Source organism: Hibiscus syriacus, unplaced genomic scaffold, assembly GCF_006381635.1.
Source record: "Hibiscus syriacus cultivar Baekdansim isolate YM2019G1 unplaced genomic scaffold, ASM638163v2 tig00112688_pilon, whole genome shotgun sequence".
Classification (NCBI taxonomy): Eukaryota; Viridiplantae; Streptophyta; class Magnoliopsida; order Malvales; family Malvaceae; genus Hibiscus; species Hibiscus syriacus.
Window position 1 is genome coordinate 29,427 of NW_024063384.1, and position 14,770 is coordinate 44,196.

Genomic DNA, 14,770 nt, shown 5'->3' on the forward strand with positions numbered 1-14,770 from the left:
CACTAATAACAAAACCGGTAACGTCTAATAATATTTCCGGTCATTTTTTACCGATTTTATTATTTAAACAATAATAAAACCGATAATATTTTTTTAGTAGTATATTAATACTGTCGTATGTAAACATTTTCAGCCATTCAAACGTTAGCCGGTGACAGTTTGTTATGTACAAATATTATCTGTCCTCAAACCTATGTAAGACATATGTACAAGTATTTTATATTTTTGGCGGTGACAAAATAACTTTTTATTCATCATTAATAAATATTACGACGATTACATGATTATTTTTTATTGATCGTTAATATACTAGCGAGTAAATAAATGATTGATTGAAATTTATTCTTTTTAGAAGTTATTAAATAATCAGATAATTGTAAAAAAAACCCTATTTTTAATAAAATTCTTTAAATAACAAAATAATGAAATAAATTTATATAAATGATAATAATTATAAAAAGTAAAAAATATGTAAGAAATTGTAAAATCATAAAATATAAGTATGACAATTCTAGTTAAAATGTTAACTTATTATTTTCTATATGATCTTTAGTATCCGTTCTATTTACCTATTAAATCATATAAATTTGTTTCATTCACAATATTAAAATTGTAATATTGAACATTGTTCAAAGGATTTAATAGCTTATACTACTAGAACCTAATAACATTTTTTATATTATCTAGTAATATGAAATATTAAATCGATAGACAATATTTAAAGTTTAAATCTTTAAGGGTCTCACTTATAATGATCAATGACTGATCTAATTTTTTTTAGAATGATTATATATTTATTTTAAAATTCGAATTTCCTTTTACTGATTATATTAAGTAACATTACATTACCCGATTTATATAAAACGAACATGACATTAAATTGTTAGGTATTTGAAACGTGGAGGTGCTTTTTGGAATACTTTGCAGTTGGCAGTGAGAGAGTAGATGTGTCGGCTCCCATATGAACCACGTTGCAGTATCTGCTGCGTGCCCCATACAGATTCCCACAACCACACGTTAATTAAGTAGTAGTAGGTAATTATATTTAATTAGATCCGATTGCCTAATTAATTGATATTAACTAATTAATGTTTTTGGATGGAGGGATGGATTCAAATAAAATGTACTTTTAATTTTTTTTAACCTATGAAATAATTAGGGATGAGCATGGGACAGAGCCGATAGATTCCGACCCGATAAGGTCGGATTTTTTTTAAAAAAGTTTGGGTTCTTGTCAAAAAATTTTAAAGGTGATGTTAAGGTCGGGTCGGATTCGGGTTTATGGTGAAAATACTTGACCCGGTCTGAAAAAAATATAATTTTACTTTATATATTTATGAATAATTATAATAATACCCCTCTATATATTATTTTTTTCAAATTAAATCATTGTTTTTATTAAATAAAAACAAAATTTTTTATTATTTCGGGTTCTCGATCAACTACCCGGTTCTTAAGGCATCGTACACGCATGAAATAGGAACGAACCCAAATATCAGTATTTCACTAGGATTTAAACTCTTAAAAGTAGGATTCACAGAACCTTATAAATACCCATGTAAATCAACACCATTACACACACAAGATCATACGATTACGAGAAGAAAAAATCCTACGACCAATGAGATCGAAGCTTTTGTACCAATCTTGAAGCTATATAAAAAAGGTATAATTTTTACCTTTATTTCGGCTGGGTTTTGTTGCTTGCATATTCTATTTCACTTTGTTTGAACTCTGAGAAGACGAAAAGGGCTCGACCGAGCAATATACAGAGGCTTTAAAGGCGAAAGAAGCTCAGAAGCAGACCGCACAAGCTGATGAGGAAGCTGAGAGGTTGTTGGAAAGGAGATGAAAATACTGGAATTGAAATAAAGAAGGGGGCTGGATTTTTTGTGTTCACACGTTACAGGAATATAATGGGGGAGTATTTCATTTTACTTATTTTGGGTAAATCACATGTCAGGTCCCTAGAGTCTAGAAACTTCATGCTTTATTCATTTATCTTAGGGGTTAATCCCCTTTCAGGTCCCACATTTTTTATAGTATTCGTTTCGCCCCTAGATCGAATTTACATGCCAATTTTCCTTTTAAATTCATCCCCTAATTTTGTCTCCCTTTTAATTTAATCCTTTTATCTTTATTATTATTATTTTTTATTTTATTTTATTTCTTATTTTTTTATTTATACGATATTACATACATATATATATATATATATATATTTTTATTTTTTAATCATTTTATTATTTTTATTTCTTTATTTTTATTATTTTATTTCTTTTATTTCTATTACTTTGTTTATACGTGTATATATATATATATATTATTTTTTCCCTTTATTATTATTATCATTATATATACTCTCTTTTATTTATTTAATTTATTTAATTTTTTATCTTTATTGTATTTATTTTTTTATTTCTAATTTCTAGTTTCTAGTTTTTATTTTTTATTTTTTTATTATATATTTTATTTTTTCCCTTGTTCTTTTTCTTTATATTTTTATTATTTTTTCCTTTATTATATTTATCCTATTTAACTTTATTTTATTTTATTTTATTTTCTTTTCTTATCTTATCTTATCTTATTTATTTCATTTGTTTTTTAATTGTTTTTTTTTATTTATTTTCATTAATTTTTTCCTTCTAACAAGTGTCTTGACTTTTTATGGGTACGCTTTCAAATCATACGAGGTAAGTAATTCAAATCGAATATTTCAAATTTTAATTTAAATTTCTAATTTTCGCAATTAAGACAACCAAAAATTAATTGGTACCGAAAGGGCGGTTCAAGGGTGCTAATCCTTCCTTGATCGTAACCGACTCCCGAACCCGACACGTTTCTAGTACAACGTAAATCAGGTAAGATGGTGTCCGATCTACCTAATATCTCTTTAAAATAATCAGTGGCGACTCCAATTCATTTAATCCAAGTCGAAGGCCAATTTCGGGCCCAACCGAAAGACGGTTCCGACAGCTTGGCGACTCCGCTAGGGACAGGTAAGTGAGTCAAGCCGAAATTAATTTCTGGTTGTCTTTTTTAGCGAAAATTACAAGTTTAAATTTTAATTTATTTATTCGATTCTTATTATTTATCGTTGATTTTTTTTAAAATAAATAGTTGTACTAACGTTTTTTAATGATTTCAGATATTTTTCAAAATTGTCGTCTCTGGCTCTATACCCGAGCTCCGAACCCTTTTAAGTGGGGGCGAAAGCGACGCATTCGTGGGAATTTATTCTCCGTATGGGCCTAGCAAGTAACCTTCGGGATTCATATACCTTATGTCTTCGTGTGAATTTATTCTCCGTATGAGCATAAGGGAATGTTTCCTCTCAAGTTTAACTTAGTCCACACAAGCCTGTGATGGGTTTAGGACTAAGGGTCTGGCAAGCCCAATGGGGCACCAGCAAGGAGAACTCGAGTACCATTTTTAGAACCTAAACCGGGAGAGTGCAGGGAATTAGAGCCCACCCCAAAACCTCATTCCAAACCCTAAGCTGTTTTATTTCCTACTTTATTTTCTGCTCAAAAGCATGCGAACTAGACAAATATGCGGTTAGGATTTGTTTGAAATTAGCATGCGGGATAGAGATCATGTCCGGGTAGGAATTAAAGCATGTGGGGTAGATATCATATGGGGTAGGATTTTTTCATTTTTATTATTGTTTTGATTTACCTCACTAACTCTTTTTATTTTTTGTTCTCTTTTATTTTGTGTTCATCATTTGTATCATTTAAAACGAGGTGTTGACCCACCAAAAACGTGTTTGTTAAATATGAATAATCTGCATTAATGGACAAAGGGGTTGTAATACAATAGATGAAAATGCAGAGGACAATCTACAAGGCGACTATGTGGTCCCCACAATTGAAGAGTATATCACTCTGGTGCATTATAAAAGACTCAGGATGAACCGGGTATACACCAAGTAATGAAAGTCTATCTTTGAAGAATTGACTGCCAAAGGTTGCAGAGCAAAACGAGGAAAAGGTTATAGACCCGGACGCTCCTTTCAAAAACTACGAGAACAAGACGGCGAAACCCTAGCTGAGTTGAATGTCATTGCTGACGAATTCAAGAAGAAAACTTCGATAGAGGGCTCCATTGGTGTTGCTGCTAGGGAATAGACTCGGTAGAGAGTGGACGCCGGAGGTGCAGTCCTTCGAGACTCTTTTTGGGGCAAACAACTCATCATCTGCATAAGTCGGAGCGGTTCGACAGGTTATCCAACCAGTGACAGACGAAGGCAGAAGACTAGTCAACATGTCAGAAGTTGTTAGAATATTCTTGTCTCTTAAAAGATAAAACACTTTTGTCCCCAATAAGGATTATTTTTAATAACAAATACATTTTTGGATTAATGTCTCGATCATTTCATGCATCATGCATTTAGACGTTTTGCATTTTGTTATTTTCTTTGCATTCACATTAACTAACATATACATGTCTCATTAAAAGGAGTAAATATTGGATACACCATCTCAAGAGTTTGACACACCCCATCCACATAACACTCGTTTGAAGAAGAAGAGGATGGAAGCCAGAATTACACAAATCGAGGAGAATATGTTGAAACTACAGAAAGAGCTAGAAGACAAGATAAACCAGAACAGTCGAAATACTCTGGAAACAATCACAAAGAACCAAGAGTCCTTGGTTGATCAGATCGTTGCCAAGTTAGTTGGCCTACAACAGGCCAGTGCGCCCGGAACAGGTTCACCGGAAGGGGTAACTATACAACCTACCCGCAAGTGGTTATCTCACCTGAAATCTTACCAGAACTTCGAGGGGACTCATCTGCTGCAAAAACGGAGCCCTTGTCCTCTGTATTTAACACTAGGAACAATCCAGGTTATTACCATGTATTGGATTTAGACGAAGATGACAAAACGAAGAAGATTGATGAAAAAATCAAACAGTTTGGAGAACCAAATGAAGGTAGTCAAAGGAGACCATGACTACCATGAAATTGATGCAGCAGAACTTAGTCTAGTCCCGGACTTATTTCTTCCTCCAAAATTTAAGTCCCCGGAGTTCGAGAAGTTTGACGGAAACAGTTGTCCATCCGCTCACATTACCATGTTTTGCCGAAAGATGACAGGATATGGAGGAAACGACCAACTCCTAATCCACTACTTCCAGGAGATTCTGTCGGGCTCAGCCATTCGGTGGTACAACCAGCTGAGCCGATCAAATATCAAAACCTGGAAGGACCTGGCCAAGTCATTTCTAGAACAATACAAGCATGTCAATGACATAAGGCCAGATCGAGTTACGCTACAAAGCATGGAAAAGAAGCATAACGAGAGTTTCAGGCAATACGCACAAAAGTGGAGGGACTTGGCTGTGCAAGTTCATCCACCGTTGGATGAAATGGAAACCCGAAAACTTTTCGTACAGACCCTGAAAACCCCATACTTTGGACACTTGGTTGCGATCACGTCAGGGAGCTTTTCAGACTTGGTTATGGCTGGAGAAATGGTCGAGTCGGGCATAAAGCAAGGCAAAATTAAGGATGGGAGGCCAGTAGAAAACCTCCTATGCGAGAGCGGGATGGAGAGATTAACAACATCAACCATGCCAGTAAAGGTGTTACGATCTCCAAACCAAAATCAACTGCAGCTGTACCGTCAGATACTTCTAAACAAGATTCAAGAGAACCAAATAGGGAAAGGGAACATTTCGACCCTATTCCCATGACCTACAAAGAGCTTTACCATCAACTTCTTGACACCCATGTAGTGTCACCATACCCGGTTGAACCCTTGAAACCCCCATACCCCAAGTGGTATGATGAGAATGCGCATTGTGAATATCACTGCGGAGTCCCAGGGCACACAATTGAGAACTGTTACGCATTCAAAAGGGTCATACAAAAGATGCGTAACCAGAACTGGATCGACTTCAACAACTTGGGGGCATCCAAGTGAGGGAGATCATTTCATCATTTGAGGCATTCTGTTTGAACTTGTTTTTTTTCCACTTTTTCAAGTTTTTGTAAGAACATTTGAATAAATTTATGTTACTTTAATGATGACGAGCAATGAATCACATTTGTAAACTTGCAATTCTTTGAATATCATTTGAATTAAGAAACTCTGTGAATGGTTCAAAGTTTCGGATCTTTGACAAAGTAACATGTTTTAAAACAAGGACCTTGACCTTACCCAGAATATACCCTCAAACACCGTACCTTGCTCTTACAATTAACCAATACAACCTTTTCTTTTCATAAGGTGCGGACAACACGGGGCATCATTTGCATATGACAATTACTATGTTTTTTATTTAAGACGTTCAATGACGATGATGATCCTTACAAATGGAATAGTCGAGTAAGTGAATCTAGTTTAGGTCAGTTGCTGGAAAATTGAACTCTAAAGATGAAATTTTTGAATTTCAAGAACACCTAGACTATAACAGATTCTTCTTGACAATCTTAAGAAATTAAATCTGTAAAGCTGAGCTATTCCACTAAGGCAATTGGTTATAGAGGAAACTTGAAAGCCCTGGCCTTATGAATAGATTACGTTCAAACCATGGCATTGCTCGAACACTTGGCGATTCGGTGTTTGCTCCACTGCTATTGTCTGGCCGAAGACTCTGCGATGAGATGAACCCTTCAGTTAACTTGATAAAAATGATTATAATGTTAAGTTGTCCCTCTAAAGCAATTGGTTAAACTCCCCGGCTTTATGGATTTCAGCTAGCCAGATAACGGCAAATTAAATCAAATTTATCTAAGCAAGAAATTTTCGGTAATGATGGACTAAGGGAGTTAAGGAACACCTATTATAGTCAACTACACACGAGCACTCAAGAATTTCATTTTTAGACCGATATTTTTGCACTGCCTTTGTTAGAGGAGCCTACAAAGCTTGAACAAATGGAAGATTTCAGAGGACCGAAATAAAAGGTCTAGTAATTTATCATGCTAGTTGCAACATTTTGTCCGCACCCAATTGAAATGCCAAGGCATATTGCGATATTTAAAAAAAATGTCATTGTGGGTTACCGAAACCTTATAAAGGAGGCCAACCTAAAGCCAACTCATCCATTTGAACATTTGTCAAAGAGCTGTAACTCTGAAAGCATTAAAGGAGCTCTTGATTCCTTTGATATTCTTTGAACTCATGTTTACAATTTGATTCAATTACGAACAATATTTTTCAGTATTTTTATCATTCTCTCTCCTAAAACAAGAAAAAGGAAAAACGTTTTCAAATAGAACAGTCTCAGATATAAAAGATCTATAAAGCCAAAGCTCGAGAAGCAAATGGGGCACAATCGATTTCAAGGACCAAACTGGCAGACAAAGCACGAGACTTCATCCAAGAGATAACGCATAATTCATTCATGTTGCATGCATCTTAAACATACTTAAGTGCCTCACATTCATCATTTTGGCATACATGATTTTTTGCAGCTTTTAGAATCAAGTTTCAACTTCAGGATGAAGGATACTCGATTCACAAGCGCCTTTGAAGAACGATGGTGGTTGCTTAACTCAACAGTGAGAAGCTACACCTCAACCTACTTGACATATCTACAGATCTCAGAACCAATTTCAGATAGGTTCGAGAACTAATTCGGATCAAATCTAATTCAACTCAACTCAACTCAACAAAGAGTAGCATGTTTCCAGTTAACACTTTCAAGCCAGATTTCAATTCCATGACGGAAGATATCCAGCGGACAAAATTTATCAGTGGACATTCCCGTGAAGATGAGTCATCCAAAAAAAATCATATTACTTGGTTCAGACCCGCTCAGAGGAACCACCTGAAGAACTACGACCAGCTTAGACTTGTGAAGGGGAGCCATTTTTTTAAAGACAACATTTACGGCATAACTTAAGTCGAGAAGGGTTATCCGCCAACCAAAGACCTTTGAGTTCGATTACGCTCAGCTCCAAGGCACATCGTTTGCAGCATAGCTTAAGTCGAGAAGGGCTATCTGCCAACCAAAGACCCCCGAGTTCGATTACACTCAGCTTCGAGGGCATATCATTTACAGCATAGCTCAAGGCTAGAAGGGTTATCTGTCACCAAAGACCTTCGAGTTCGTCTACGCTCAGCTCCAAGGTACATCATTTACAGCATAGCTTAAGTCGAGAAGGGCTATCTGCCAAAAGACCCCCGAGTTCGATTACACTCAGCTTCGAGGGCACATCATTTACGGTATAACTTAAGTCGAGAAGGGTCATCTGCCAACCAAAGACCCCCGAGTTCGATTACACTCAGCTTCGAGGGCATATCATTTACAGCATAACTCAAGGTTATAAGGGTTATATGTCACCAAAGACCTTCGAGTTCGACTACACTCAGCTCCAAGGTACATCATTTGCAGCACAACTTAAGTCTAGAAGGGTTGTCTGCCAACAAAAGACCTTTGAGTTCGATTACGCTCAGCTCCAAGGCATATCATTTGTAGCATAGCTTAAGTCGAGAAGGGCTATCTGCCAAAGACCCTTAAGTTCGATTACACTCAGCTTCAAGGGGATATCATTTACAGCATAACTCAAGGCTAGAAGGGTTATCTGTCAACAAAGACCTTTGAGTTCGATTACACTCAGCTCCAAGGCACATCATTTGCAGCATAGCTTAAGTCGAGAAGGGTTATCTGCCAAAGACCCCCGAGTTCGATTACACTCAACTTCGAGGTCATATCATTTACAACATAGCTCAAGGCAAGAAGGGCTATTTGTCAATAAAATTGTCGAGTTCGACTCTATTAAGCTCGATGATACCTTAATCACACTACTGTCCGGCTGCAATCAATGTTTTCAAAGTCAAGAAGAACACCTGGGTTAACTGTGCCTCAGTAACAAGAAAAATGTTTATCGACAGCATAACTTAAGTCGATAAAAACTATCTATCAACGAAGACCCTTTGAGTTCGATTCCATTCAACTCGAGGGCTTATCAACCACAGCGCGGAGTCAAAGAATTACTTTCCAGTCAGATTTTTAACTAAGGTCTTTAAACTGATAAGAAGACCCAAGTTGACTAAAATTTGACGACGAGAAGTCACGTTCCAATTCAAATTCCGGACGACGGCTTCAATTTCATATCATTTCAAGATGGACCCAACTTCACGATGAATGAGTCATCTGTAGTACAGCAACACCAAAGTCTTCAGCCTCGCAACGAAGGATATCTTGCTCAAAAATTTTGAGTTCAACTCAAACTCAAGTCGATGGAGTCATTTCGTGATGGGTTATGACAAATCAATCATGTCATCGGATTTCAACTCTACAACAAGGGATATTCGATGTGGACGAAATTTGTGTCTTGTAATCTTTGCTCTATTTTTGTTACACGATAATGAGCAAAGAGGGGCAGCTGTAGACACCATATTTCGTCCTAATTATGTACACATTTTTTTTGTAGGCCCAATAGTAGCCTGAAGTACGAGCCCAATGCAGCAGCCCAAGTTACACAACCAAGACCCGCTGGAGTTGCGACCCGGGTCCAGCAGTGGACCCGTAAACCATATTTCCCTTTCAGTAAAGACTCCCCACGATGCACGAACCCAAAACAGTCGAAGCTCTCGGTCAACTACCCGGTTCTTAAGGCATCGTACACGCATGAAATAGGAATGAACCCAAATATCATTATTTCACTAGGATTTAAACTCTTAAAAGTAGGATTCACAGAACCTTATAAATACCCATGTAAATCAACACCATTACACACACAAGATCATACGATTACGAGAAGAAAAAATCCTACAACCAATGAGATCGAAGCTTTTGTACCAATCTTGAAGCTATATAAAAAAGGTATAATTTTTACCTTTATTTCGGCTGGGTTTTGTTGCTTGCATATTCTATTTCACTTTGTTTGAACTCTGAGAAGACGAAAAGGGCTCAACCGAGCAATATACAGAGGCTTTAAAGGCGAAAGAAGCTCAGAAGCAGACCGCACAAGCTGATGAGGAAGCTGGGAGGTTGTTGGAAAGGAGATGAAAATATTGGAATTGAAATAAAGAAGGGGGCTGGATTTTTTGTGTTCACACGTTACAGGAATATAAGGGGGGAGTATTTCATTTTACTTATTTTGGGTAAATCACATGTCAGGTCCCTAGAGTCTGGAAACTTCATGCTTTATTCATTTATCATAGGGGTTAATCCCCTTTCAGGTCCCACATTTTTTATAGTATTCGTTTCGCCCCTAGATCGAATTTACATGCCAATTTTCCTTTTAAATTCATCCCCTAATTTTGTCTCCCTTTTAATTTAATCCTTTTATCTTTATTATTATTATTATTATTATTATATTTCTTGTTTTTTTATTTATACGATATTACATATATATATATATATATATATTATTTTTTTATTTTTTATCATTTTATTATTTTTTTTTTTTTTTTTTTTATTTCTTTTATTTCTATTACTTTGTTTATACGTGTGTGTGTATATATATATATATATATATTATTTTTTCCCTTTATTATTATTATCATTATATATACTCTCTTTTATTTATTTAATTTATTTAATTTTTTATCTTTATTGTATTTATTTTTTTATTTCTAATTTCTAGTTTCTAGTTTTTGTTTTTTATTATATATTTTATTTTTTCCCTTGTTCTTTTTCTTTATATTTTTATTATTTTTTCCTTTATTATATTTTTCCTATTTAACTTTATTTTATTTTATTTTATTTTCTTTTCTTATCTTATCTTATCTTATTTCATTTGTTTTTTAATTGTTTTTTTTTATTTTCATTACTTTTTTCCTTCTAACAAGTGTCTTGACTTTTTAAGGGTACGCTTTCAAATCATACGAGGTAAGTAATTCAAATCGAATATTTCAAATTTTAATTTAAATTTCTAATTTTCGCAATTAAGACAACCAAAAATTAATTGGTACCGAAAGGGCGGTTCAAGGGTGCTAATCCTTCCTTGATCGTAACCGACTCCCGAACCCGACACGTTTCTAGTACAACGTAGATCAGGTAAGATGGTGTCCGATTTACCTAATATCTCTTTAAAATAATCGGTGGCGACTCCAATTCATTTAATCCAAGTTGAAGGCCAATTTCGAGCCCAACCGAAAGACGGTTCCGACAAAACCTCAATATTTTCTAAAATTATAAAAATCTCAAAATTCTGAAAAATCCTAATTCAATCTACGATCGGTCGCCACCAACGCTGTCAATCGATCGAAATTCTAACAACATGCGAATATCTGAACCCTCACCGGCCAAACCCCATGCTTCACGCTGTGATTGCAATGAAAAATCGATGGTAACAACGACTAAATGATTTCGACAGCTTGTGACAGTTCTGACGATTCAAACGTTAATTCCTCATGTCATACGTTAGACTACGATTAAATAGAGTGTTCGACGACAGAATTGTGACCAGGACAACATTGTCAGTAGCCAATGTGGATAAAGGAGTTTGAAATTAGTTTTTTTTAAAAATATATTAAATATATTAGATGTATATTTTAAGCTTTAATTCATTAGAATGTAAGAATCAATTATTTTTTAACCACATTGAACTCGTTAAATTGTTAAAGTCTAATTAAATTTTAACTAAAAATTATAAAAAATTCAAATTTGTTCAATTTTATTAATTATTTAAAAAATTTATTTAATTAATAATTAATGAAAAATAATTTAATTAATTTAATTTTAAAAAATAGTTCGGTCAACAATTGAACCAACCGTTTGAATACCCTTAATTAAAAAAAAACCGGAACAATCATTTTGCCAAGCAGTATGGGTTCTAGAATTGGGCTGCCTCGCCGAACAAATGGGCCCAAATTATTCAAAACATTCGCAAACTATCAATTAGCATGAAAAAGCGTGGCGCGAGCAAAGAGAAGGTAACCCTAGAGACGCTACATGACAAAGAGGGAAATTCCAGAGATCTATTTTATCATCCCGTTTTCCCAACCCTAACTTTACCTCCTCTGCCTTTGCCGCTTTCTTCAAACCCTGCCTCCACCTGGTTTCTTCGCTCTTTCAATACTAAGGTTTTGCAGATAGGTATACCGTTTGTATTCCTTAACCCCCCATAAATGAGAGGCAGAAGTTATACTCCATCTCCGCCCAGAGGCTACGGCCGTAGAGGGCGGAGCCCTAGTCCCAAAGGCCGCTACGGTGGTCGCGCTCGCGATCTTCCTACGAGTCTTTTGGTTCGCAACCTCCGCCATGACTGCAGGTTTCTTCTGCTCTCAGATCTTATTTCTTATGAATTTTGAAATTTGAATTATGATTGATTCATAGGAAATTATGTTCTTGGTCTGTCATTGCTGAATGTATCATTGTATTGTAGCAATTATTTCAGTGGGGAGATTATTTATTGATGTGAACTTTTAACCCGTTATTGTTGTCTCTGTTAATGTATTGGGTAAAATTATTTAATATTTGTTTTCCACCAGAAGCATTCTGATATTTATTTATTTATTTCTTTTGCAGGCCTGAAGACCTTCGCAGACCATTTGAAAGATTTGGCCCTCTTAAAGATATTTATATGCCCAAGGATTATTATACTGGGTAAGGTTATATTTGTCGTCATATGAATGTTTCATTTGTTTAGTTTACTCTTTTTAACCTTACCACGGGTTTTGTGTGGTATAGGCCATCAACAGCCATGTTTGGCGACATTTCATTCTTTTTGGAACCACAGAAATTCTAGTGTGTTAACCTTTTTATTTTCAATTTCCATGATTGACATCATTTTCACACGTTTTTATGATTTCTCTTAGCGTAGAAAATTCTTAACTTTGATATTCCATTTAGATTGTCAATTGAGAAATTTGTGGTTCTTCAAAATTCTCCTCTCTAATTTAGGGGTTCAAGCAAAGTTTTAAAAACACATCTATTTCTCTATGCTTTTGCCAAGCACGCCCCGCTCGTGCTCCTTAATCTGAATAACCATTCTGATGCTGGGGCATTCCTTTAAGTATACTCTTTTGTAATCACAAATTGGGTGTGTTAATTTGAAGTTCTTGAGGTTTAACAGTGAAAATAAAGTTTTGAAGACATCAATCAAGTAAATAGAGTTCTTTTGAAGATGATGTTAGTGGTAGTGACGATTGGAAGAAAGTTGGTTGGTTTGAATACATTGTGAAGATGTTCCAAGTCTTGAAGATTTTCAAGTGATCTTTAAACTGATACTTGCAATGTTAGCAGGCAAGTCCTTGTTAGATTTTATTTTCTGCTCTTTCCGTGAAGTCATGCTTTCATGTAATTTTTCAGGGAACCTCGAGGGTTTGGTTTTGTCCAATATGTTGATCCTGCTGATGCTACTGAAGCCAAATACCAGATGGATGGGCAGGTTCTTCTTGGTCGAGAGTTGACTGTTGTCTTTGCTGAAGAAAACAGGAAGAAACCTACTGAAATGAGGCACAGAGAGCGAGGAAGGTACACTTTCCAGTATATTTACTGAGCTTTAACTTATGTTTTTGGACAGTTATAAAACACATTCCGTTTCCTTTATTTGTCAAGGGGAAGTTATTTCATTGTCTACCTTCCAAATAAAGTAGGTGTTACTGTTTTTGAACTTGCATCCATTTGAGCCTTTCTAGCCCTGATCTCATAACTGGTATAGGTTATTTTTTTAATCTCCCTTAGTAATTTAAAGAATGTAGGAATATTTTAATTTGCTTAAAATTTTCAACTTCCTTTGGGGGAGATGATGCATAGTAAAATGGTCCTATTGAGGTGCTTGTGGTTTTTTGAAGTAACATTTTGTTAGATGTATGTAGCTTATCCGTGTGTCTTTGGGAGCAATGTTGATATGCTAATATCCATGTTAATAGATGTTGGATGATGTGTATTTAGTAGTTTCTATATTCTTTGTTTTGCATGCTTGTGTACAATTTTGCGATGCTAAACATATTCATAAATTGCATGGAGCAAAGAAAATTCCTAGGATAGTTTTGATTTGCCCTACATTTCATAGGAAATTGTTATGCTTTTTCCTTGTCTCAACTTTCAATTTTTTTTGTCCCAGAGGAGGTCGATATCGTGATAGGAGAAGGTCCCCTCCTCGATACTCTCGCTCTCCACCACGTCATGGAAGATACAGGTCTCGAAGTCATGATTATTCCCCTCCTCCTAAAGATAGGCATTACTCAAGGTAGTGATTGTGTTTCTTCCTCAACTCTAAATCATCTTAAATACTCTCTTCTTCATAGGCTTATGTCTTCTAGGTGAATGTTACACCATGATGCTTGCTCCATGCAGATCTCCTTCACCGCAAGGACACTACAGCCGAGAGAGGTATTCATGTTCTCCTCCACCATATAATGGCTCAAGGGGTCGAAGCCGGAGTCTAGACAGGGGCCAGGACCCTAGCCAGGGCAGAAGCTGCAGTCCAGTGAGCCCAAAAGAAGTTAGAAGTCCAGTGAGAGGCAGAAGCCGGAGCCCAAGAGAGGTTGGAAGCCCAGTGAGAGGCAGAAGCCGGAGTCCATACCATGAGGAGTACAAGAGGGAACTAAATAGAGAAAGGTCTCCCAGTCAATGATATCTGTGTTGCTATCGTTTGGTGTATTTGGTGGGGGAGGCTGGTGTTTAAGCTGAAGTTTGTTGGGATAATTTGGTGGATTTTGTCCGACTGGTAATGCTAAACATGGAATTAGTGCTACTGAGATATTCTTTATTAAGGGCCTATGTTAACTAGTACTGAAATTGAGGAACTGTTTTGTCGGTGACCCATTTCTTTGGCGCAACCTTTGAAATTATTCTGGTATCTTTAGTTTATTGTGTATGAATGAAGCATTGGACGCAGGCAAACGATGCGGTC

General features: G+C 35.8%; 1 protein-coding gene across 2 annotated transcripts; it reads left to right on the forward strand.

The window, feature by feature from the left end:
- The first annotated feature begins 11,924 nt into the window (after positions 1-11,924).
- Positions 11,925-14,623, forward strand: LOC120182597 (serine/arginine-rich SC35-like splicing factor SCL30A). Of its 2 annotated transcripts, XM_039187527.1 has the most exons (6): positions 11,928-12,181; positions 12,439-12,516; positions 13,222-13,386; positions 13,979-14,104; positions 14,212-14,327; positions 14,379-14,623. In XM_039187527.1, the coding sequence occupies exons 1-6, from the start codon at positions 12,039-12,041 to the stop codon at positions 14,489-14,491; spliced, it is 741 nt and encodes a 246-aa protein (XP_039043458.1). In that variant the 5' UTR covers positions 11,928-12,038; the 3' UTR covers positions 14,492-14,623. The 2 variants fall into 2 exon arrangements, with proteins under 2 accessions (XP_039043457.1, XP_039043458.1); XM_039187526.1 differs by having other exon boundaries at positions 11,925-12,181; positions 14,212-14,623.
- Positions 14,624-14,770: the final 147 nt, after the last annotated feature.

Coding starts and splice junctions, on each gene's coding strand:
- LOC120182597 (XM_039187526.1), top strand. CDS start 12,039: ATGAGAGGCAGAAGTTATACTCCATCTCCGCCCAGAGGCTACGGCCGT. Junction 12,182..12,438: donor AACCTCCGCCATGACTGCAG/GTTTCTTCTGCT, acceptor TTTCTTTTGCAG/GCCTGAAGACCTTCGCAGAC. Junction 14,105..14,211: donor AAAGATAGGCATTACTCAAG/GTAGTGATTGTG, acceptor TGCTCCATGCAG/ATCTCCTTCACCGCAAGGAC.